The sequence below is a fragment of the Ailuropoda melanoleuca genome, chromosome 16 (genome assembly GCF_002007445.2).
Source record: "Ailuropoda melanoleuca isolate Jingjing chromosome 16, ASM200744v2, whole genome shotgun sequence".
NCBI classification, from domain to species: Eukaryota; Metazoa; Chordata; class Mammalia; order Carnivora; family Ursidae; genus Ailuropoda; species Ailuropoda melanoleuca.
This window is the reverse complement of record NC_048233.1, coordinates 28,848,841-28,871,277: the sequence shown is the minus strand read 5'-3', so window position 1 is coordinate 28,871,277 and position 22,437 is coordinate 28,848,841. Positions and strand designations below refer to the sequence as shown.

Sequence of the window (22,437 nt, the reverse complement as noted above, 5' to 3'; positions counted from 1 at the left end):
ACATTCTGACGCATGCTTTTAGCTTTATGTCTGTTCTTAAACACACATACACACTTCTTTTTCTTCTGTTCTATTTGAGTTAATTATATATATCATGACACTTCATCTCTAAATATTATAGCATATCTATCTCTAAGAACATTCACAAGGGCATTCTTCTATATAACTACATCCAATGATCACACACAGGAAACTTAACAATAACAATACGTTTTATTTATTTTATTTTTTTTTTAAGATTTTATTTATTTGACAGAGACATAGCAAGAGAGGGAACACCAGCAGGGGAAGTGGGAGAGGGAGAAGTAGGCTTCCCGCTGAGCAGGGAGCCCGATGTGGGGCTCGATCCCAGGACCCTGGGATCATGACCTGAGCCGAAGGCAGATGCTAATGGCTGAGCCACCCAGGAGCCCCATAACAATATGTTTTCAAACAGCAGATTATCAAATAATATACAAAATCCTAATCTATACATTTTTAATGTTTACACATTTATTTTCTTAACTTTATAGGTAATATTTTCTGTACAGAATATTTTTTCTGTGCTATACTTCTTAGTCAAAACTAGTACAACTTTTACCTTCATATTTTCTAGAAAGGCAAAAATCCTAAATTCATCTATTGTATCAAAAAGAGTCTACAGAAAGCAGATGGCCCACTCGAGTTAGGTTAATTTATTTACAAGCAGACTGTTTACAAAGCTGAGGCTAAGGCTCACAGAAATCACAAGGAATAGTACAATAACCCAGGCTAGTAACAATAGAGTTCTTACCACCTATAGGCCCTGAACAAAAGACTAGGACTGCAAAAGAGGGAGATCCAGCCCAAGGCATCTACATACAGAGAATGAGCCACAGAAATAAATATCCGAACTTTAATCTCCTCTTTTCTCCAATTCCTGCCAGGGCTCCCCATTTCCAAATCCTATCAGATGCCAGAGGACACAGGGACCCATTGACATTATCCAGAAAGGTCCCCTCTGATAAAGAACAAGAATGTTGACTGGAATAGTCAAATCGAAGATTATGTGCCACACCTGGTATTGCCAGGTGTTAAGCGTCTCAGTTAATGCTTCTCACTAAAAAAAAAAAAAAAAAAAAAGTGATTTTTATCATTTCTTTTTTGTATTCTAAAAATATTTAAATGACATGGAAATTTCCTGTTCTTTATGCATTTGATAAAACATGTCCATAAAAAAGGAAACCATCTAACTCTCTGAATTTTCAAATTTACAGGCATAACTGCTTATAATATTCTTAGAAATTGTTCATTTTTCTTCTAATATTTTGTCTTTATGTTGTTTCTTCTGACCAGATTTTCCAGTTGATTATTAAATTGATTTTACTGGTCAAATCTTTTACTGATTTCATTTTTTAGTTATTTTTCTAATACTGTTAATTTCTACTTCTTCTCTACCCTCCTCCCCTGAAAAAGAGGGGTTATCTTTTTTTCTTTTTAAAAACTCCTGGAGTTAAACATTTGGCTTATTTCTCTATCTCAGCTACCAGCACTTGCCCCACCCATCCCATACGCATACATACATTTCTCAAACTCAGTTGTGTCTGTCTTTTCCTCTACACCAAGAATCATGGTTCTCAAGGACACAGTTCATGACAGAATCAGAATAATACACAATTACTCATTTGCTTTTATCTCACATTACAAAGTCTCCAAATACTACCAATGCTACCACCACCAGTAAGATAACTGAAAATAGTTTAAATGTTTTGCATTTGATCCCTCCATTCTCTTTCCCACCTCTTTACAGTCACACTTTCCCCCTTTTAGCCATCATTTGATTCTACAAGTGTCATGCTAACATCAGTCTCTCTAGTCATTTTGATTCTCTGAAGCTTGTTATTTAGTAAATTCCTCAGGAAGGGGTAATGGAAACAATATTCTTCAAATTCTAGCATACATATAAGTTTGTGACTTTTATACCTGAAAATCAGCTTGATTATATATAAAATCTTGGGCTCATACACCCTTGAGTATCTTAAGATATAAAATTTCCACAATAAATTGTGTCTTCTCTCATAAGTCTTTTCATAAATATGTCTTCTCTCGTGAATGGTTACTGTCGAAAAATATGACAATAATCTGATTTTCCTTCTAAGAGACTGTGAATTCTTGCCTGCAAGTCTGAGGGCTTTTTATTTTTCTTTTAAAGTTCAATAATTTTACTAGACTATGTTGCATCTCAGGGTTGGTCTTTCTGTGTCAATGTTCTCAGGTATGTGCTGTGCTTTTTCAAAATGGAATTTCAAATCTGTTTTTAATTCAGTTAAATTTTTAGCATCTGTTCTGTTCCCTCACTATCGGGGGGGGGGGGGACTCCATTTATACATATGTTGGATCTTCTTTGACTGTTTTCAATATGTTAACTTCTGTCAAATTCTTTTTACAACTCCTTCTTACCCTTATTTTTAATGTTTTTCCTTTTCATCTTTCTCAAGATACTGTTATGTTTCTTTGCTCTTGTATTCCTTCCATTCCCTTCATTTATAAAATAACTGCTCTTTCTTTTCTAATATTTTACTAAGTTTTATCACCTAGTTTTTATTTTTTCTTTTGCAAACTTGTTTTTTTAATGCCTTGTTGTGATTATGTCTTGTCTTGCCTTTTGTCTTAATATCTAATTGTTTTCATTTGTTGTGGATTTGTCTTTCTGGTGTGCTTTCTTGTCTACAGGGCTGCTATTCTGAGTCTCATTTTTCTTTAAAAACTTTGTGAGATTTGACAACAATCATTTTCTAAACTTTAGACAAAAGCTTGATCTAGAATAGCTCTTCTAACTTTACACTCTAAAACTCCCTCATTTACATACAATGTTCAAAAATATAGTTGTTTTCTGATATCTTGTCTCTCTCGCCACCACTTTTATCAGGATCTTCTCTTTCCTTTGCTGTATTCTTCAGGCAATGTTCAGTTATATTCTCAGTTCTTTTGCACTCTGAGACTTGGTCCTGGAAAGGAGCTTTGGTTGGTTAGTTTTCAGTTTCACAAAGGTCCTCTAGTCCCTTAAGACTTGACCACAGACCTCTCTCACACACCCATTATCTGTGGTGAAAAACCCCACCCAGTTTCAGCTGGTATTCTTAAACTGGCCATGCAAAATTTCCAGTGATTACTTTCTATTTTTTGATTCCCAGATTCATCTGATGATCCACTGCTTCCCTCTTCTTCCTACATAGATAATAATATACAGGTCTTGGAGCTGTTTGTGGTTCATCCCCAACCTACTGGAACTGGACGATTTACAGAGAAACATGGTCAACTCATTTTCTTTTTTTTTTTTTTTTAAAGATTTTATTTATTTATTCGACAGAGATAGAGACAGCCAGCGAGAGAGGGCACAAGCAGGGGGAGTGGGAGAGGAAGAAGCAGGCTCATAGCGGAGGAGCCTCATATGGGGCTCGATCCCATAATGCCGGGATCATGCCCTGAGCCGAAGGCAGACGCTTAACCGCTGTGCCACCCAGGCACCCCATTTCAACTCATTTTCTTGTAAATGTTGTAGGAGCTCCTGAGTGGCACAGTCAGTTAAGTGTCCAACTCCTGGTTTCAGCTCAGGTCATGATCTCAGTGTCCTAGGATTGAACCCACATCAGGCTCTGCACTCCGTGCAGAGTCTGCTTGAGATGCTTTCTCCCTCTCTCCCACTCATGCAAACTTGCTCTCTCACTCTCTAAAATAAATAAATAAATAAATATTTAAAAATGTTGTAAATGATCATGGGTTTTGGGTTTCCTATTCTATTTGTCCCATTTTTATGGGAAAGTCATACAGAGATTAGGAAACTATTCTATCACTGTTGTCATCTCAGAAACCATAATATGGAAATTTAGCCCACTTGGAAAAACTGAGACTACTGCTTAATATTATACATTTTTTTACATTATTCAGTCATGAAAAGAAATAAAGTACTGATACATGCTACAACATGGATGAACCTCAAAAACATTATACTAAGTGAAAGAAGTCAGTCACAAAAGGCCACATATTTATTTGATCCTGTTTATATGAAATGTCCAGAACAGGCAAGAAAGTAGATTAAGTGGCTGCCAAGCACTGAGGATAGAGGGAAATGGGGAGGGACCGCTAATGGATACAAGGTTTCCTTTTAGGATGATGAAATACCTAAAACTAGATTATGGTGATGGTTGCACAACTCTGTACAGACTTGCTAAGAACTACTGATTATACATTTCAAGTAGGTGAACTTTATGGTATATAAAAACATCTCAATAAAGCTGTGAAAAAACAAAATAAAGAAGAAAAAAGTTTCAAATGAATTACAAATTTTAAAAAGTATTAGAGAATATTAAAGTATACCTTCCTGACTCCCTAAAACATAAAATGTACAAACTAACTAGAGGAAAAAATTTGATAATTCAACTACAGTAAAATTGAAATTTCTTTTACTCATACAAAAATTAAGAGAAAAATATTTGTGATGCCTATAAAGAACTAGTAAGCAAAATGCAAAAATAACTTCTACAAATTAGTAAGAAAAAGATGAATAATCGAACAGAAAATAATGTGTTGAGATAGGAACAGAAACTTACAAAAACAGAACGACAAAAGGACAAGAGAAAAGTTAAGATGCTCAAACTTGTTAATAATCAGGGAGATATAACAGAAACTACAATTAAATACCATAAGTTTAAAACGTGACAATAAACAAGAGTCCTGTCCAACATGGCAACTTAAGATGCTAACTCACCTCCTCCAGACACACGGAATCTACACCTCATTATACAGCACTTCCTCCAAAGAACTGAGGGCTGCCTGAATAGCTCCTATACCACAGAACACAGAGAGGCCACAGAGAAAATGGAAAGAAAGACAGAGAAACCAGACACCATAAGGAAGGGAACCTCTACGCCCAACGCTGTGAGCTGCAGTAGGGAGGGATAGTACAAAGGGACTATGGGCAGATTCATCTGCCCTGGGGCACAGGGAAAAAAAACAACAATTGTGGTTTAAAAAAGCAACTAGTATAAAAAAGATCCAGCCATACAACTCCACCAAATAGTGGGAGAGCTGCTGGGACTCTCTCCAGGTACTTTACATTCACCTTCCACCTCAATAGTGCAGATGGGAGCAGGGTTCCAGGTGCCAAAGCCAACCTACCACCTCAGAGAGTACTGGGTCCCTAGCCTACATCAGCCATAGCCATCCCATCAAGGCACCACCAGTGTGGCACACATCAAGACATCCTTGGTCAGCATCATTACAGCTCCAGCTGTCATGTCAAGGTGACACAGAAACAAAGCACCCCAGAACACCACAGGCCCATACCACTTTGACTCAAGACAGCTTGCAAGGACATAACCCCAGCACAGAGCACTCCAGGACTACCTGGCTCACACCTGCCTGGATCCAGCCACTCTGCCAAGGGACCCCCTGCATGGAGCACCCCAGGAACCCCTGCCCCATGCTGCCTCAGTTCCAGCTACCCCACCAAGGAATCCCCTAAGTAGAGCACTCCAGATCCCCTGGCCTGCACCGCATCTTGTCTGCAGTCACCCTAACAGGGCATCCCCTTCACAGGGTGCTCCAGGTCACCCTGGTCCACACAAGCCTTGGCTCTAGTCACCCTTCCAGGGCACCCCCTGAACTGAGTAACCCCAGACATACCAGCCTGCACCCACTTCAGCTTCAGCAATCCTGCCAGGGCACCCTGTGTGTGGAGAACCCAAGGACCAGCTCCTATCCACTTCAGCTTTAGCTGCCCTACCAGGGTGCCCTCTGTAGGGAGGGACCTAGGACCCCCAAGCTTGCACCCACTTCAACTGTGCTTCCAGTGTACCCTCTGAAATGGAAAGCCCCTGGACCACCCAGGCACATGCCCACTTCCTCACTGGCCATTCCACCAGGGCAGCCACAGCACAGAGTGCCCCAGGGCCCCACTCCAGACTCAGGTCCAGCCAGCCAAAGTCACCAAGCACACACAGTCTACACAGGGGATGATTACACACAAGACCATACCTTCAAGTTTAGGAAAAGTAGCTGTCCCTCCCAATTCATAGAAACAAACAAAGTCAAGCAAAATGGAAGACCAAAGAATATGCTCCAAACAAAAGAATAGAACAAAACCTCAAAAAAAAAAAAAAACCTAACTGAAACAGAAATAAGCAATGTACCTGATAGAGTTTAAAGTAACGATCATAAAAATGTTCACGAGACTGTAGAGAAGAGTGGGAGAACTCAGTGAGACCTTCAATAAAGAGGTAGCAAATACTAAGAAGCTGTAATCAAACTTGAAGAAAACATTAACTAAAATGGAAAATACACTAGAGAGAATCAACAGAGCATTAGAGGATACAAAAGACTAGATCAGCAATCTGGAAAACAGGGTAATGGAAAGCATCCAAGATGAAGAGCAAAAAGAAAAAAAGAATTTTTTAAAATGACAACTAGGCTAAGGGATCTCTCAGACAACATCAAGTGAATTACCATTCACATTATAGGGGTCCCAGAAGAAGAGAGGGGAAAAAGGGAGCAGAAAATGATATGAAGAAATAATAGCTAAAAACTTCCCTGACCAAGGGAAGGAAACAGACATCCAAGTTCGGGAAGCACAAAGAGTTGCGAACAAGATGAACCCAGGAGGCCAACACCAAGACAACGTAATTCAAATGGCAAAAGTTAAAGAAGGAATATAAAAAGCAGTAGGAGAGAAGAAAAAAAAGAACATAGAAGGAAGACCTCATAAGACTATAAGCAGATTTTTCAGGAGAAACTTTGCAGCCAGAAGGGAGTAGCATGATATATTCAAAGGGCTAAAAGGAAAAAAATCTACAACCAAAAATATTATACCCAGCAAGGTTATCACTCAGAATTGAAGGAGAGATACGGAGTTTCTCAAACAAAAATTAAAGAAGTTCATTACCACTAAACCAGCCTTACAAAAAATGATAAAATGACTTCTGTAAGTGGGGGGGAAGCTATAATTAGAAGTAAGAAAATTATGAAAAAATGATGCAAAATTTAACAACATATAATTAAAACATGGAGGAAGAAGTAAAAAAGTTTTTTGGAATGTGTTCAAATTTAAATGCACACCAACTTAATATAGAAAGCTGTATACTTAGGACCCTACATATGAATCTCATGGTAACTACAAACCCAAAACTTACAACAGACACACACAAAAAAAGAAAATAAAGCATAACACTACAGAAAGTCATCAATAACAAGGAAAGAGAGCAAGAGAAAAGGAACAGAGAAGAACTACAAAAACAACCAGAAAACTATTAACAAAATGGCAAAAAGTACACACCTATCAATAGTTATTTTAAATGTAAAAAGACTAAATGCTCCACCAATCAAAAGACATAGTGTGGTGAAATGGATTAAAAAAAAAAAAAAAAGACTCATTTATACAATGCCTACAAGAAACTCACTTCAGACCTAAAGATACATACAAACTAAAAGTGAAAGTATGGAAAATGACATACCATACCAAAACAAATGAAAAAAATGCTGGAGTAGCAATACTTTTATCAGACACAAATGGACTTTATTTTTTTTTTTAAAGATTTTATTTATTTATTTGACAGAGATAGAGACAGCCAGCGAGAGACGGAACACAAGCAGGGGGAGTGGGAGAGGAAGAAGCAGGCTCATAGCAGAGGAGCCTGATGTGGGGCTCGATCCCATAATGCCGGGATCACGCCCTGAGCCGAAGGCAGACGCTTAACCGCTGTGCCACCCAGGCGCCCCCAAATGGACTTTAAAACAAAGACTGTAACAAGAGACAAAGAAGGACATTACATAAGGATAAACAGGTCAATCCCACAGGAGCATATAAAAATTTTAAGTATCTACACACCCAAAATTGGAGCACCTAAATACATAAAGCAAATATTAAAACACAAAAGGAAAAATTAATAGTAACACAACAGTAGCAGAGGACTTTAACACCCCACTTACATCAATGGACAGATCATCCAGGCAGAAATTCAATAAAGGAACAGTGTCTTTGTTTGGGGCTTGAATTCACAACTCTGAGATCAAGACCTGAGCTGGCTGAGATCAAGACCTGAGCCAAGATCAAGAGTTGGACACTTAACCAACTGAACCACCCAGGCACCCCAAGGAACAGTGTCTTTGAATGACACATTAGACCAGACAGACTTAAATATATACAGCACATTCCATCCAAAAACAGAATACACATCCTTTTGTTGGAACATTCACCAGGGCAGATCACATGTTAGGCTACAAAAACAAGTCTCAATAAAGTTAAGACTGAAATCATATCATGCATCTTTTCTGACTACAACAATATGAAACTAAAAATGAATTACAAGGAAAAAAACTGGGAAAAACTACAAACACGTAGATACTAAACAACATAGTCAAAAGCACCCAACTGGTCAATGAAGAAATCAAACAGGAAATCAAAACATACATGGAGACAAATGAGAATACGAACATAACGATTCAAATCTTTAAACGCAGCAAAAAACAATTCTTAAAGGAAAATTTACAGTGATACATGCCTCATCAAGAAATAAGAAAAATCGCAAATAATCTTACACCTAAAGTGACTAGAACAAGAACAAAGCCCATAGTGAAAAGAAATAATAAAGATTAGAACACAAATAAACAAAACAGAGACTGATAAAGCAGTACCAAAAAAAATGAAACCGAGAGCTGGTTCTCTGAAAATAAAACAAAACTGATAAGCTTTTAGCCAGAATCTTCAACGAAAAAAGAGGACACAAAATCAGAAATGAAAGAGAACAACCAACACCACAGAAATACAAGGATTGAGAGAATACTACCAAAAAAAAAAAAAAAATTCATATGCCAGCAAATTGACAATCTAGAAGAAATGGATAAATTCCTAGAAAACAATCTTCCAAAACTAAGTCAGGAAGAAATAGAAAATCTGAATAAACCAATTACTCATAACAAAATTGAATTGGTAAAAAAAGCAAAAACAAAAACTCCCCAAGACCAGATGGCTTCACAGGCAAATTCTCCCAAACATGTACCTAGTCTTCTCAAACTATTCCAAAAAATAGAAAAGGAAGGAAAACTTCTGAATTCATCCTACGAGGCCAGCATTACCCTGATATCAAAACCAGATAAAGACACTACAAAAAAAGAAAACTACATACAGGCCAATATCTGGATAGACAAAATCCCCAATAAAATATTAGCAAATTGAAGCCAACAATACATTTAAAAAATCATCCACAGGACGCCTGGGTGGCTCAGTCAGTTAAGCATCTGTGTTCTGCTCAGGTCATGACCCCAGGATCCTGGGATCAAGTCCCACATCAGGCTCCTTGTCAATGAGGAGCCTGCTTCTCCCTCTGCCTGTTGCTCCCCCTGCTTGTGCTCTCTCTCTCTCTGATAAATAAATAAATAAAATCCTGAGGGGAAAAAAATCATTCACTACAATCAAGTGTGATTTATTCCTGGGATGCAAGGGTGGTTCAATATTCACAAATCAATGTGCTACATCACATCAACAAAATAAAGGACAAGAACCATATGATCATTTCAATAGATGCAGAAAGAACATCTGACAAAGTAAAAAAATCCATTCACCAGGGCGCCTGGGTGGCTCAATTGGTTAATCGACCAACTCTTGATTTCAGCTCAGGTCATGATTTCAGGGTTGTGAGATGGACCACCACACCAGGTTCCATGCTCAGTGGGGAGTGTGCTTGAGATTCTCTCTCTCCCTCTCCTCACTCTGCTGCTCTGCTAGCTCACACTCTCTTAAATAAATAAAACCTTAAAAAAAAAAATCCATTCAACAAAGTAGGTTTAGAGGAGACACACCTCAACATAATAAAGCCCATATGTGAAAAATCCAAAGCTAACATCATCCTCAATGGGGAAAAACTGTGAGTTTTTCTCCTAAGATCAGAAACAAGATAAGGATGTCCACTCTCCCCACTTTTATTCAACACAGTACTCAAAGTCCTAGCCACAGTAATCAGACAAGAAAAGAAATAAAAAGCATTCAAATTGGCAAGGAAAAAGTAAAACTTTCATTATTGGCAGACTACATGATACTATATATAGAAAACCCTAAAGACTCCACCAAAAAACTACTAGGCCTGATAAATGAATTCAGGAAAGTTGCAGAATACAAAGTCAACAGACAGGTATCTGTTGCACTTCTATACACTAATAATGAAACAGCAGAAAGAAAAGAAGAAAACAGTCCCATTTACAATTGTACCAAAAGTAATAAAATACCAAAAGTAATAAAATACCAAAGAATAAACGGAGGTGAGAGACCTATATTCTGAAAACCATAAAATACTGATGAAATACTGATGAAAGAAAATAAAGATATTCCATGGTCATGTATTGGGAGAACAAAATTTTTAAAATGTCCATATTACCCAAAGCAATCTACAGATTTAATACAATCCCTATCAAAATACTTTTCACAGAACTAGAATAAATAATCCTAAAAGTTGTATAGAACCACAAAAGACCCCAAATAGCCAAAGTTATCTGAAAAAAGAAGAACTGGAGATTATCACAATCCCAGATTTCAAGATACACTACAAAACTATATTAATCCAAACAGTATAGTACTGGCACAAATACAGACACACAGATCAATAGAACAGAATAGAGAGCCTAGAAATAAATACACAATGGTCAATTAATCTACGGCAAAGCAGGCAAGAATACGCAAATGGGAAAAAGTCTCTTTAACAAATAGTGGTAGGAAAACTGGACAGCTACATGCAAAAGTATGAAAGTGGACCACTTTCTTACACCATACACAAAAATAAACTCAAAATGGATTAAAGACCTAAATGTGAGACCTGAAACCACACAAATCCCGGATTAAAAAATGCTAATTTGAAAAGACATATGTACCCTTTCAGTTTTTTGCAGGACTAGTTACAACAGCCAAATTATGGAAGCAGCCCAAGTTTCCATTGATAGATAAATGGATAAAGGAGGTGTGGTGTGTATAGATAGGATAGATGGACAGAGAGATGGATAGATACACACATATACACACACACATACACACACACACACACACACACACACACACACAGTGGAATATTACTCAGCCATAAAAAATGAAATCATGCCATTCATAATAACATGGATCGATCTAAAAAGTATAATGCTAAGTGAAATAAGTCAGAGAAAGACAAATACCATATGATTTTATTCTTATGTAGACTCTTAACTATAGAGAACTGATGGTTACCAGATTGGGGGCGGCGGTGTGAAATAAGTGAAGGGGTTTAAGAGTACACTTATGATGAGCACTGAATAATGTACAGAATTGTGGAATCAATATATTGTACATCTGAAATTAATATAACACTGTATGTTAAGTGAACTGGATTTAAAATTTAAGGAAAAAAACACATTAGACCAGATGGACTTAAGAGATATACATAGAACATTCCATCCAAAACTAACAGAATACATATTACTCTCAAGTGCACACAGAACACTCTCCAGCACAGATCATATATCAGGCCACAAAACAAATATTAGGGGTGCCTGGGTGGCTCAGCTGTTAAGCGTCTGCCTTTGGCTCAGCAGGTCATGATCCCAGGGTCCTGGGATCGAGCCCTGCATTGGGCTCCCTGCTTAGTGGGAAGCCTGTTTCTCCCTCTCACACTCCCCTTGCTTGTGTTCCCTCTCTCGCTGTCTCTGTCAAATAAGTAAATAAAATCTTTAAAAAAAAAAAAAAAAGCTAAAAAACAAATCTTAGTAAGTTTAAGAATACTGAAATGATATCAAGCATCTTTTCCAACCGCAACAATATGAAACCAGGAATCAACTACAAGAAGACCAAAAAATCTGTAAATATGTGAAGACTAATCTCCACATGCTATTGAACAAATGGATGAAAAAAAATTTAAAAATTGCTTGAAACAAATGAAAATAAAACATACCAAAACTTACAGGATGCAGCACAAGCAGTTCTAACAGAGAATCTCATAATGATAAATGCCTTTATTAACAAACAAAAAAGATCTCAAATAAACAACCTAAATTTACACCTCAAGGAACTAGAAAAGGAAGACTAAATTTAGCCCAAAATTAGTAGTAAAGGAATTAAATATATCAAAGATTAAAGCATATATAAGTGAAATAGAAACTAAAAAGAGAACAGGAAAAAAAAATCGATGAAACAAAGAGCCGTTGTTTTGAAAAAATAAAAAATACACAAATCTTTAGCTAGGCTTGCCAAAAAAACCCAAAAGAAACAAACAAACAAAAAAACAAGGACTCAAAATCAGAAATAGAAGAGATGTTACAACTATTATCACAGCAATACAAAAGTTCTTAAAAGACTACTGATACACACATGCAAGCACAATGGAATACTATTCGGCCATAAAAAAGGAAAGAAATCCTGCTATTTGCAACAACATAGATGGATCTTGACAGCATGACACTAAGTCAGAGAAAGACAAATACCACATGATCTTATTTACATGTGGAATCTAAAAAAAAGCAAATGGCTGTCAGAAGCAGGGGGTAGGTGAAATGGATGAAGGTAGAAAGGTACAAACTCCCAATAAGGTAAGTCCTGGGAATGTAATGAATAGTATGGTGACTATAGATAATATCACTGTACTTTCTACTTGAAAGTTGCTAAGACAGTAAATTTTAAGTTTTCTTTTCTTTTTTTTTTTTTTTAAAGATTTTATTTATTTATTTGACAGAGAGAGACAGCCAGCGAGAGAGGGAACAGGCAGGGGGAGTGGGAGAGGAAGAAACAGGCTCCCAGCGGAAGAGCCTGATGTGGGGCTCGATCCCAGGACTCTGGGATCACGCCCTGAGCCAAAGGCAGACGCTTAACAACTGAGCCACCCAGGCGCCCCCAAATTTTAAATTTTCATAAGGAAAAAAATTCAACATGTGTGGTGATATTAACTAGACTTGTGATCATTTCACTACATCTGTACATCAAGTCATTATGTTGTACTCATGAAAACAATGTAATGCTGTATTATGTCAAGTATATCTCAATTACAAAAAATGTCAACAGATTCACATACAGACCAAACAAAACATGTTTACAGGTTCTCATTTTTACCTGTTACGAATAATGTTGGCTTCCTCAACAACTGGTTAGAACAGTGCTTGTTTTCCCCAGGGATTTAAACACCCAATATCCACACTCTTTCCAGGAAGGTGAGTGGCTACAGAAATTCCAGTATGGCAAGTCACAGGCAGCTTGCTCTGAAAATAGGTCTCACTTGGCACTGCAATGCCTTCTGCTTTTTTCATCTCCACATTTTCCCCAAATTGATCTACTATCCGTATATTTAAGGGTTAGAGATTTGTGTGCCTGGTCTTAGTGTCATCTTTTAGTTTCTCCCAAATTGTACTGTATTGAAATTTATAGTGCTCTGGATTTATATTTTGAGACTGAGGCTTTCACTGAAAAGGCTTTGTCATATTTTTAGCTGCTTCTCTCTGATAACTACCATCGATTGGAAAATGGAAGTGGTAAATATTCATTCATGTCACATTACCCAGAACTGATTCAGTTTTTAACCAAGTTTTTATTTTTCATTGTATAAAACAGGCCTCTTAATTTTTTGATATTAATATAACAGATAAAAATGTATTTTTCTTAATTTTTTAACTTTCTCTATGTAGTGAAAGAAGCCAGACATAAATATCACATATTTTACAATTCCATTTCTATGAACTATCCAGAATAGGTAAATCCACAGAGACAGAAAGAAGATTGGTGGTTGCCAGGGACTGGAGAGACAATGAAAAATAGGAAGTGATTGCTTAATGGGTATGGAGCTTTATTTTTGGGTGATAAAAATGTTTTGGACCTAGAAAGAGGTAGTGATTGCACAACACCATGGATGTACTGAATGCCAATGAACTGTACACTCTGGATGGCAAGTTTTATGTTATATAAATTTCACCTCATTTTTAAATTTAAAAAAGGAGCAGCACATGAGCTCTATAAAGAAACTAGGAACAAAAGAAAAACAGAAGTTTACCTAAGAATATTCACAAGAAATCAATATAGGAATGAAAACTATGATCAATATTCGGCATGAAATTCCTAAACTTAATGAAATCATCACCTCTACGAACCAAAACAAATGAAGGTATATCCAGCAGGAGAGGGCAAGATTTCAGGAACTCACATGTAGATAGCAATGTGGGAGGGGGGTCCTTTTTTTAAAATAAAGAATTCCAGACTAATTTAGCACTTTTTAAAAAGATTTTATTTATGTGAGAGAGAGAGAGAGACATGGGCAGGGGGAGCAGCCTCCCCACTGAACAGGGAGCCTGGCGTGGGGCTCTAAATCAGGACCTTGGCAGACATTTAACTGAGCCACCCAGGTGCCCCAATTTAGCACTTTTTAAAAAAGACAGTTACAAGAGTTGGTGACCATGTGCAGAAACTGAAGCCCTCATACACTGATGGAGGGAATGTAAAATGGGATAGCCACAATGAAAAAACAATGTGGCAGTTCCTCAAAGTTAAAGGAGTTACCAAATGACCCAGCAATTCTACCCCTAAGTATATACCCAAGAGAATTGAAAACATGTCCTCACAACAACTTGTAAACATTGTTCTTAGCATTATTCATCATAGCCAAAAAGTGGAAACAACCCAATATTCATCGACTAATGAACGGATGAGCAAACTGTGGCATACCTACACAATGGAATATTACTTAGCCATAAAAAATACATGGATGAACCTAAAAAACATGCTGAACAATAGAAGCCAGACGCAAAGGGCCACATATTGTAGGATGCCGTTTACAATGAAATGTCCAGAACAGGCAAATCCAGAGACAGAAAACAGATTAGTGGTTGCCAGGGGATGGGACCAGGGGAGGATGAAATCAGGAATGACTGCTAACGGGTACAGAGTTTCTTTCCTGCATAATAAAAAGGTTTTTTAAAAAAAAAAAAAAAAAAAAAAAAAGCTTGAGAATTAGTAGTGATGGTGGCATAACCTGGTGAGTATACTAAAAACCACTGAATTTTACACGGGTGAATTTTATATTATATATTTTAATTTTTTAAATGTTAAATTAAAAACAAAGGTTGGTTTGCAAACTGGTCATTTAAAACCCAAGGTTCCTTTTTGAATTACTAAAGGTGGAGTGCTGAAATCACCGAAAAGGTAAAGTGAAAAGTTCCTTACTAGCAACTGTGAGCCAGCATCTCAGGTTAATGTCATCAGCACTGGGATTCCTATACTGGGCGGTGGTTTGGATTACATACCTGGGTGGGCTCCCCCTTCTAATTCTCAACTTAAAAAACACTGATTAAATTTCCCAAGTTGAGTCACAAAAGTTAACTCTTATCTCCTTCTCCATCTGCAAAGTACACCATGGTCTAAAAGTATCAACCTTTTCTCTCCCCTCTTCAGTGCTTTCCACACAGATGTTCTCAGCTAGAGAAAAAAGAAAACTACTTAGCTAAACCATAAAAGCTGTGAATGATCTAAGCTATAAACACGATTCCCTCTCAGCTCCTCCAACTCACTAGGCTTGAAGTAAGTATTACTTGGGCAATTTAAGAAATCAAGAATCAGAATGCCACCACGATCAACATGCTACTGGATGGTAGTATGCCCTTAGCTCAGCTTTCCTGTCTTTTCCAGTTTCATGCACTTTAAAGTCAAAGACACATTAAAATTCTTTTCAGTTAGGATCAATGAACCAACCGCATCAGAATCACCTGTGGTGCCTGGCCCAACCTAGACTTAGAAAATCAAAATCTCTGGGGATGGAATCCAGGAATTTATTTTCAAAATGATTCTTATATACACACTAAGTTTGCAAATCACGGTTCTAAAAAGTTCAATAAAATGGGACCTACAGCCGCTTAAGGTATAGGTAATGTGTAAGAGAGACTATACCTGTGTTATGAAGACATCATCACTGCTACTGAGTTTACCTGTCAGAACACTTAATATGTCTGGAACTCACTGTACACTACTCCATTAAATATGAATGTAATGCATGTGCTGTATAAATGTACAAAGCATTAAATGGCATAGATGACAAAGTAGTGGTATACTTGTATTCAGGTACAAGATTTTCTTTAACATACTGAGGAAAGTACGGAAAAAAAGACGTTGTTTTTAATCTTATTTCTTCTGTACCTGAAATAATAAGGAACTGAATTTCAATATGTATAATAAAGACCTAAACGGAGATAAACTTCATTAAATCAAGTCTTTAAAAACTAATTTCCCTGGGGGGCCTGGCTGGCTCAGTCAGTAGAGCATGTATGTGACTCTTGATCTCAGGGAGGGTTAAGTTCAAACCCAAAGCAGAGTGTACTTAAAACAACAACAACTAATTTCCCTTCTGAGTAATTTCAAACATCAAAATACAAACACGGCATACACCTGTCACTACTAGGATGGTTCTTGCTAGCACACATTAATGACTTTCCTAACAGTGAGATCTTTACTTTTCTACTCTGACCCTCCCAATTCTGCCAACAGGTTTATTCACGGAAATAAACTCAATTTTGTGTAAGAAAATTCCTTCTTGATTTTAAACTATTTATGCTGATACACAATAGCCCTGATTCTTTTACTGCTTCAAGCTTAAAAAGCATGGAGAATCTCTTACAAGTATACGGAAAATTTCTGTTCCACAGACAGGAAAGACTTCCAAATTACTACCAAAGCAGATTTATTTCATCTCCTTTAATTCTATTTTCAAAAACAGATCTGTTTTGATGCTAGAAGTCCCAGTGTTTTAAAATATTATCTAGTTACAGTGAGCAATATTCATTCATTCAAAGTATTTATAGAACACTCACCACATACCCCAGACTGTTCCAGAGCTAGGAACAGGAACACAGCAGTGAACAAAACATGCTAAATAAAAATACTGTTCATAATATTATATTGATGATTCAGTGTCCAATCATTACAAATATTGAATTTCAAATACTACAATATATGTAGGCAGGAGAGACCAGAATCTATACCAATCCTACAGCAGACCAAGCCAATGTGTTTCTGAAATAATTTCTATTACTATATTTAAAAGAAAAAGTGCAGGATGCCTATGGTTTCCAAGGTTTCCAGTGTTTGAATATATTCTATAGTATTCTCCCATAATATTTATACTCTACACTAAAATACTGTAGCAAGATGTAGCAACAGAAAATGAGTAAAACAGAACTAAGATCATTAAGAAATGAAAACACTTAAAATCAATTTACCAAGTAATCTCTAAAATGCGTTTCTCTGAACTCTAGTAAAAGTCCTAGGATTCTTCTCAAACCAAGAAAAGCAGCAGGCAGAGAAAATGAAACTTATACTTCTGTCACTCTAGAAATGTGTTTCTTCATTTCTGCATATAAAAAATTACACTATTAATGAGACCCAAAATGAAAAGACCAGAGAACCTTAATACCCAATTTGGATGGAAGACAAAAACCACAGCCTACTCAGAAAAACTGGTTATTCCTTCCTCAAACCAGGTACGGGTGGGGTTTTTTGCTTTTTGTTTTTTTGTTTGTTTTTTTTTTTTTTTTAACTGCTTCGGCGTTTCCGACACCTGAAGGGATTGCACTGCAGGAAAACATTCAGGTACCACACAGCTCCGGCCTTCTCAGCCCGGACCCCGCGGTTCCAAAACTGACTCCGCAGCCCCTGAGCAAGGCAAGGAGGGGAATAAAAAAAACCTTGCCGCCCTAAAACCAACCGAGGAAGCGCTGGCTGGCCCACCACAAGCCCAGCGTGGCCCCGCGTGCCCCGCGCGTCCCCCAGGTGCCCTTGCAAGCAGCGGCCCGCCGGGCAAGCCGCGCCCGGTCCCCGCGGACTCCAGTTCAGCCCGCCGGCCGGTCCCTCCCCTAGCCCGCCCCCGGGACCCGCAGGGCCCGCCGCGCCGGCTCCGCCCCTCGCCTCCCGACCGGGCCCGGATTCCCAGGCCCGAAGGAACGCAGTTCCAGGCGGGGAGGCGCCGCAGAGCCCGGGGAGCCCCGGCGCCCCCAGCCGCGCCCTCCCCCTACAGGCCGCAAAGGCCAACTGGGAGCGGGCGCTGCCGCAGCCCCCCACCAAGCCCGCACCCCGGACTCTGGCCTGGGCAGACGCCGCCCTCGTCTCTTACCTGCGTTCCCACCACGACGATCTGCGGCAACTGGATGATGTCGGCGCCCACCGTGTTGAAGACATCCTGGAGCTTGTTGATAACAGGAATTAGCGCCTCCATGACTCCGAAAACACGGGACCCTCGCCCGGCCGGCCGCGGCAATGAATGGGGCCGGGGCCCAGAATCTGCCTCCTTCCTCCTCTCCTCCGCCCTCTCCTCGGGAGCCGGCACCCATTGGACCCCGCCCGCCCGCTACCTGCCCCCTCCCGGCAGGCCACGCGCTAAAAGGAAGGCGGAGAGGAACAAAGTCTGCCGGGAGTTGTAGTTCTGGGGGAGGAACGCCGAGGCCTACCGCTTCCAGAAGGCTGCGCGGCGCTGGGCGGGCGGAGAGCCAGGAACGCCGGCATGGTTCGCGGGCTCTTGTGAAAAGACTAGGGAGTGAGACCCCGGAGAGTAGGAGGGAAGACATACATGTATGCCTGTACACGGGCGTAGCGGGTGTGAAAATGCCGCATATGAATGTGTGTTAAGTAGAGAGGAGTATCCAAGATGTCATTTCCTTATAAGGACGCTTGCTTAACAAGGTCGGGTTGGAGAGGCTTGAAAGGATAGCTCATAGCCTCAGGCACCCCAATCAGGTGCACAGGATCTGTAAGGTGATACCGCAGAAGTCGTGGGGTGCTATTTTGCAAAGATACACCAGCCCCGGTTAGAACACGCGGGTTCTCCAAGATTTTTGTAAAAACGTGTTCAAAAACAACAACAACAACAAAAGTGTTAAGAAAGAATCTTATGTCAAGAGTTTTGGAGGGGAAAGGCTGAGCCCTTGTTCTCTATATTCTGTATTAAACTTTATTTGCTGTGGCCTGATTCCTGGCAAAGTGGAGATCTCATAAGTGCCTTACTTGATTTTGCTAAGTGTGGCTACTGTACTATTCCTTTTTTTTTTTTTTAAGATTTTATTTATTCATTCGACAGAGATAGAGACACCCAGCAAGAGAGGGAACACAGGCAGGGGGAGTGGGAGAGGAAGAAGCAGGCTCATAGCGGAGGAGCCTGATGTGGGGCTCGATCCCATAACGCCGGGATCACGCCCTGAGCCGAAGGCAGACGCCTAACCGCTGTGCCACCCAGGCGCCCCTACTGTACTATTCCTAAATGTTTTCCTTTTTAGATAGATCGTACCTCTCCTCTACTCTAAACCTCCAAATGTTTCTTATCTCGAAGTACAAAAAAGGTGACATTTGAGCAAAGATCTAGTGTAGGTGAGGAGAGGCGTGCCTGGGTGGTTCAGTCGGTTAAGCGTGCGCCTTGGGCTGAGGTCATGATCCCCAAATCCTGGGATGGAGACTCAAGTGGGTTTCCTGCTCAGTGGGGAGTCTGCTTCCTCCTCTCCCTCTGCCCCTCTCCCCAGATCCTGCTCGCTCTCTCTCTCTCTAATAAATAAAAAATATTTTAAAAAAAATTTTTTTTAAATAAAGTGTGCGAGGAGAAAGCCCCTTTCACTTTATTTTTCTCCATGGTATTTATGTCCTTCTCGTAGGCTACATATTGAACTTGTTTACTCTCTCCTCTTGCTAGAATATCAGCTACTAGAAGCCAGGGATTATCGACTGTTTAATTTACTGATGCATTCTTAGCCCCTAGAAAGTGACAAGATAGGTACAATCACAGTCCCATCTGACTTTACAATGTAACAGGATGACACCGTTATAAATGGGTAAAGTGTTACGACTGGGTATCATAGAACACATAATAGGAACACTTTTTCTACTCCGAGGGAAAAGAGTGAAAATTCAAGCAAGACTTTCTAGAAATCACCAGATTTATTCTCCAGGAGGGTGAGGACCACCTGCCACAGAGGAAGTTGTGCACTACACAACTGCACTGTGTACCGTTCACCTGCACAGCCCCGCACCGTAGCGCTGAGGAACATGCTCGATTTGTTCAGCGGGACCCACGATAATTACTGAATGTTTGGGGACAAGCGAATAAAATATCATGTAAGCTAAGACCTGAAGGCCCACTAGTAGTGTTTTGGCGTCTTACCAAGTTTTATGAACATTCCCTTCTCTTTGTTTTAAAAAACAAAAATTTCAGAAACAAAGCCAGACAAAAATTTCAGAACCCAGAAAACAAAGAGCAGACACATTTATTCCAAATCCCCTTATTTTCTACCAAAGACGATATAATAGTCAGATTTTACCCACTTTGCTTTTCAGTCCTCTAATGATAGAGATTTTCATCTCTTCTTTTTCTCTGAGCAGTCTGCATTCCTTCCAAGAAGAAAAAGCAGAGAGGCTCATGGTGAAGCCCCGGGGGCATAATCACTAACTGCTTCAGAGGGGCAATGTGCCCCGGGGGCAAAAATGATGCAGCTACAACTCTTTTTACCTTATTTGTGGCACCAATAGACGTAGTCCTTTCCTGTTGGCAAAATTAAAAGAAACGTATATATTCCAGGAAGACAAATGTCATGGATTTTGTGTAGCATTATGTATTTCCATTTAAATTATAAAATATCTCTTGGGAGGGAACATCCAGAGCCTTATAAGGTGCTTCAGGAATAACAGTGCCTGCTTTTTAATTCTATCTTTTTTCTAGGAGAAATGACCACATGACCAGTGCTTAAAAGTCCTCCTATTACCGCCACCACCAGTTAGGTTTAAGTAGCTTTGTCCAGTACTTGTCTAGACTCTAGAGCATTGAGTTTATTGGGTGCAGAGGAAAAGAAAATTGTTTGGGACTGCAGAAACAGGAAGTGGTGAGGCCTTGAAGAAGTGTGGCTCTGTTTTGATAACAATAACAACAGCAATAAAACACAAGGCAGGATACTCTATGTGCAATGTGTTTCACCAGAGACAAACAAAGCAAACCAATACGGGTTTTAACATTTTAAATTCAGAATATTCTTGCTTGTAGGAGAGCCACTTAGCCAATAAATATGACTTTCCTCATCTAAAGTAGGATACTGTGTTTCTCAGTGGATTCCTATGAAATCACATTAAGCCATTATCAGCTACTGTCCCAAAGGCTTTTTAAAAAACCAGAATGGGGTGCCTGCGTGGCTCAGTCGTTAAGTGTCTGCCTTCGGCTTAGGGCGTGATCCTGGCGTTCTGGGGTCAAGACCCACGTCAGGCTCTTCTGCTGGAAGCCTGCTTCTTCCTCTCCCACTCCCCCTGCTTGTGTTCCCTCTCTCGCTGGCTGTCTCTCTCTCTGTGTCGAAGGAATAAATAACAAATCTTTAAAAAAAAAAAAAGAATTTAAAAAAATAATAAAAAACAAAAAAACAAGAACAAAAACAAGCAAACAATTCTTCTCCTTTGGCCATCCCTCCCTTACCATAGGTTTATGATTTAGGCGGGATTGCTTGGTTGCAAGTCACAGACATTTAACTCAAACCAACTAGGTCAAATAGAATGGATTAGCTTGTATAACCAAAGGGCTAGCATGACTGTGGCCTCAAAAATAACTGGAACTGGGGGCTCAGGTAGCATCAGAATTCCCGCTGCCTCTTCTCTCTGCATTACCTACTTCATTTGCCCATCAGGGTACCCCTGGGGACCGAGGAGCAGGCACTGGGGGAAGCTAGAGGGAGCACACTGAGCACGTCGCCTCAGGGCAGATGACGTTGAGCGGACACTAGGTTTCTACCGTGTTTCCCTAGTGTATGAGTTTCCTATTGCTGTTTAACGAATTGCCACAAACATAGTGGCTTCAAACAACAAAAGTTTGCTATCTGACAGCTCTGAGGTCAGAGGTCCAACATGAGTCTTACCCAGCTAAAATGAAGATGTCATCAGGGCTGCACTCCCTTCTGGAGCTTCTACAGAAAAGTGCACCTCCTTGCCTTTTGCCGATTGAGAATGCTCATGTCCCAGCTCTTGTTCCCCTTCCAGCATCTTCGAAACTAGCAATGTCACGTCTTTGACCCTTCTTCTGCCATCACATCTCTGACTACAGCCAAGAAAGTTTCTCTGCTTTTAAGAACCCATGATTAGATTGGCTCTCCTGGGTCACCCGGGACAATCTCCCAGCACAAACTCCATACCTTTAGTCATATCCACAAAGTTCCTTTTGCCATGTAAAATTCACGGGTTCTAGGGGCTATTATTCTGCCTACCATATCAGGTAGCGAGAGCAGAGTGAGGGAGACAGCATGAGCAGGGGGAGGGGCAGAGGGAAAGGAAGAAGCAGGCTCACCGCTGAGCAGGGAGCCCAATATGGGGCTCGATTCCAGGACCCCGGGATCGTGACCTGAGCCAAAGGCAGACGGTTAACTGACTGAGCCACCCAGGTTCCCACCCACCACCCCCGTCAGAATTTTTTAGCTTCAGTTAACCCAAGAATTTTC

General features: G+C 39.7%; 1 protein-coding gene across 8 annotated transcripts in view; it reads right to left on the bottom strand.

Annotated features, from left to right (window-relative positions):
* DNM1L (dynamin 1 like) overlaps positions 1 to 18,338 on the bottom strand; it is a 45,408-nt gene extending 27,070 nt beyond the window's left edge. For 4 of the 8 annotated variants that reach the window (XM_011221502.3, XM_011221499.3, XM_011221500.3 and 1 more), the window contains exon 1: positions 18,102 to 18,337. In XM_011221502.3, coding sequence (XP_011219804.1) covers positions 18,102 to 18,203 — 102 coding nt within the window. In that variant the 5' untranslated portion in view covers positions 18,204 to 18,337. Of the gene's footprint in view, positions 1 to 18,101 lie in introns of all 8 variants that reach the window. The other 4 variants (XM_002916587.4, XM_011221498.3, XM_011221501.3 and 1 more) reach the window with 2 other exon arrangements.
* Between the last annotated feature and the right edge of the window lie 4,099 nt (positions 18,339 to 22,437).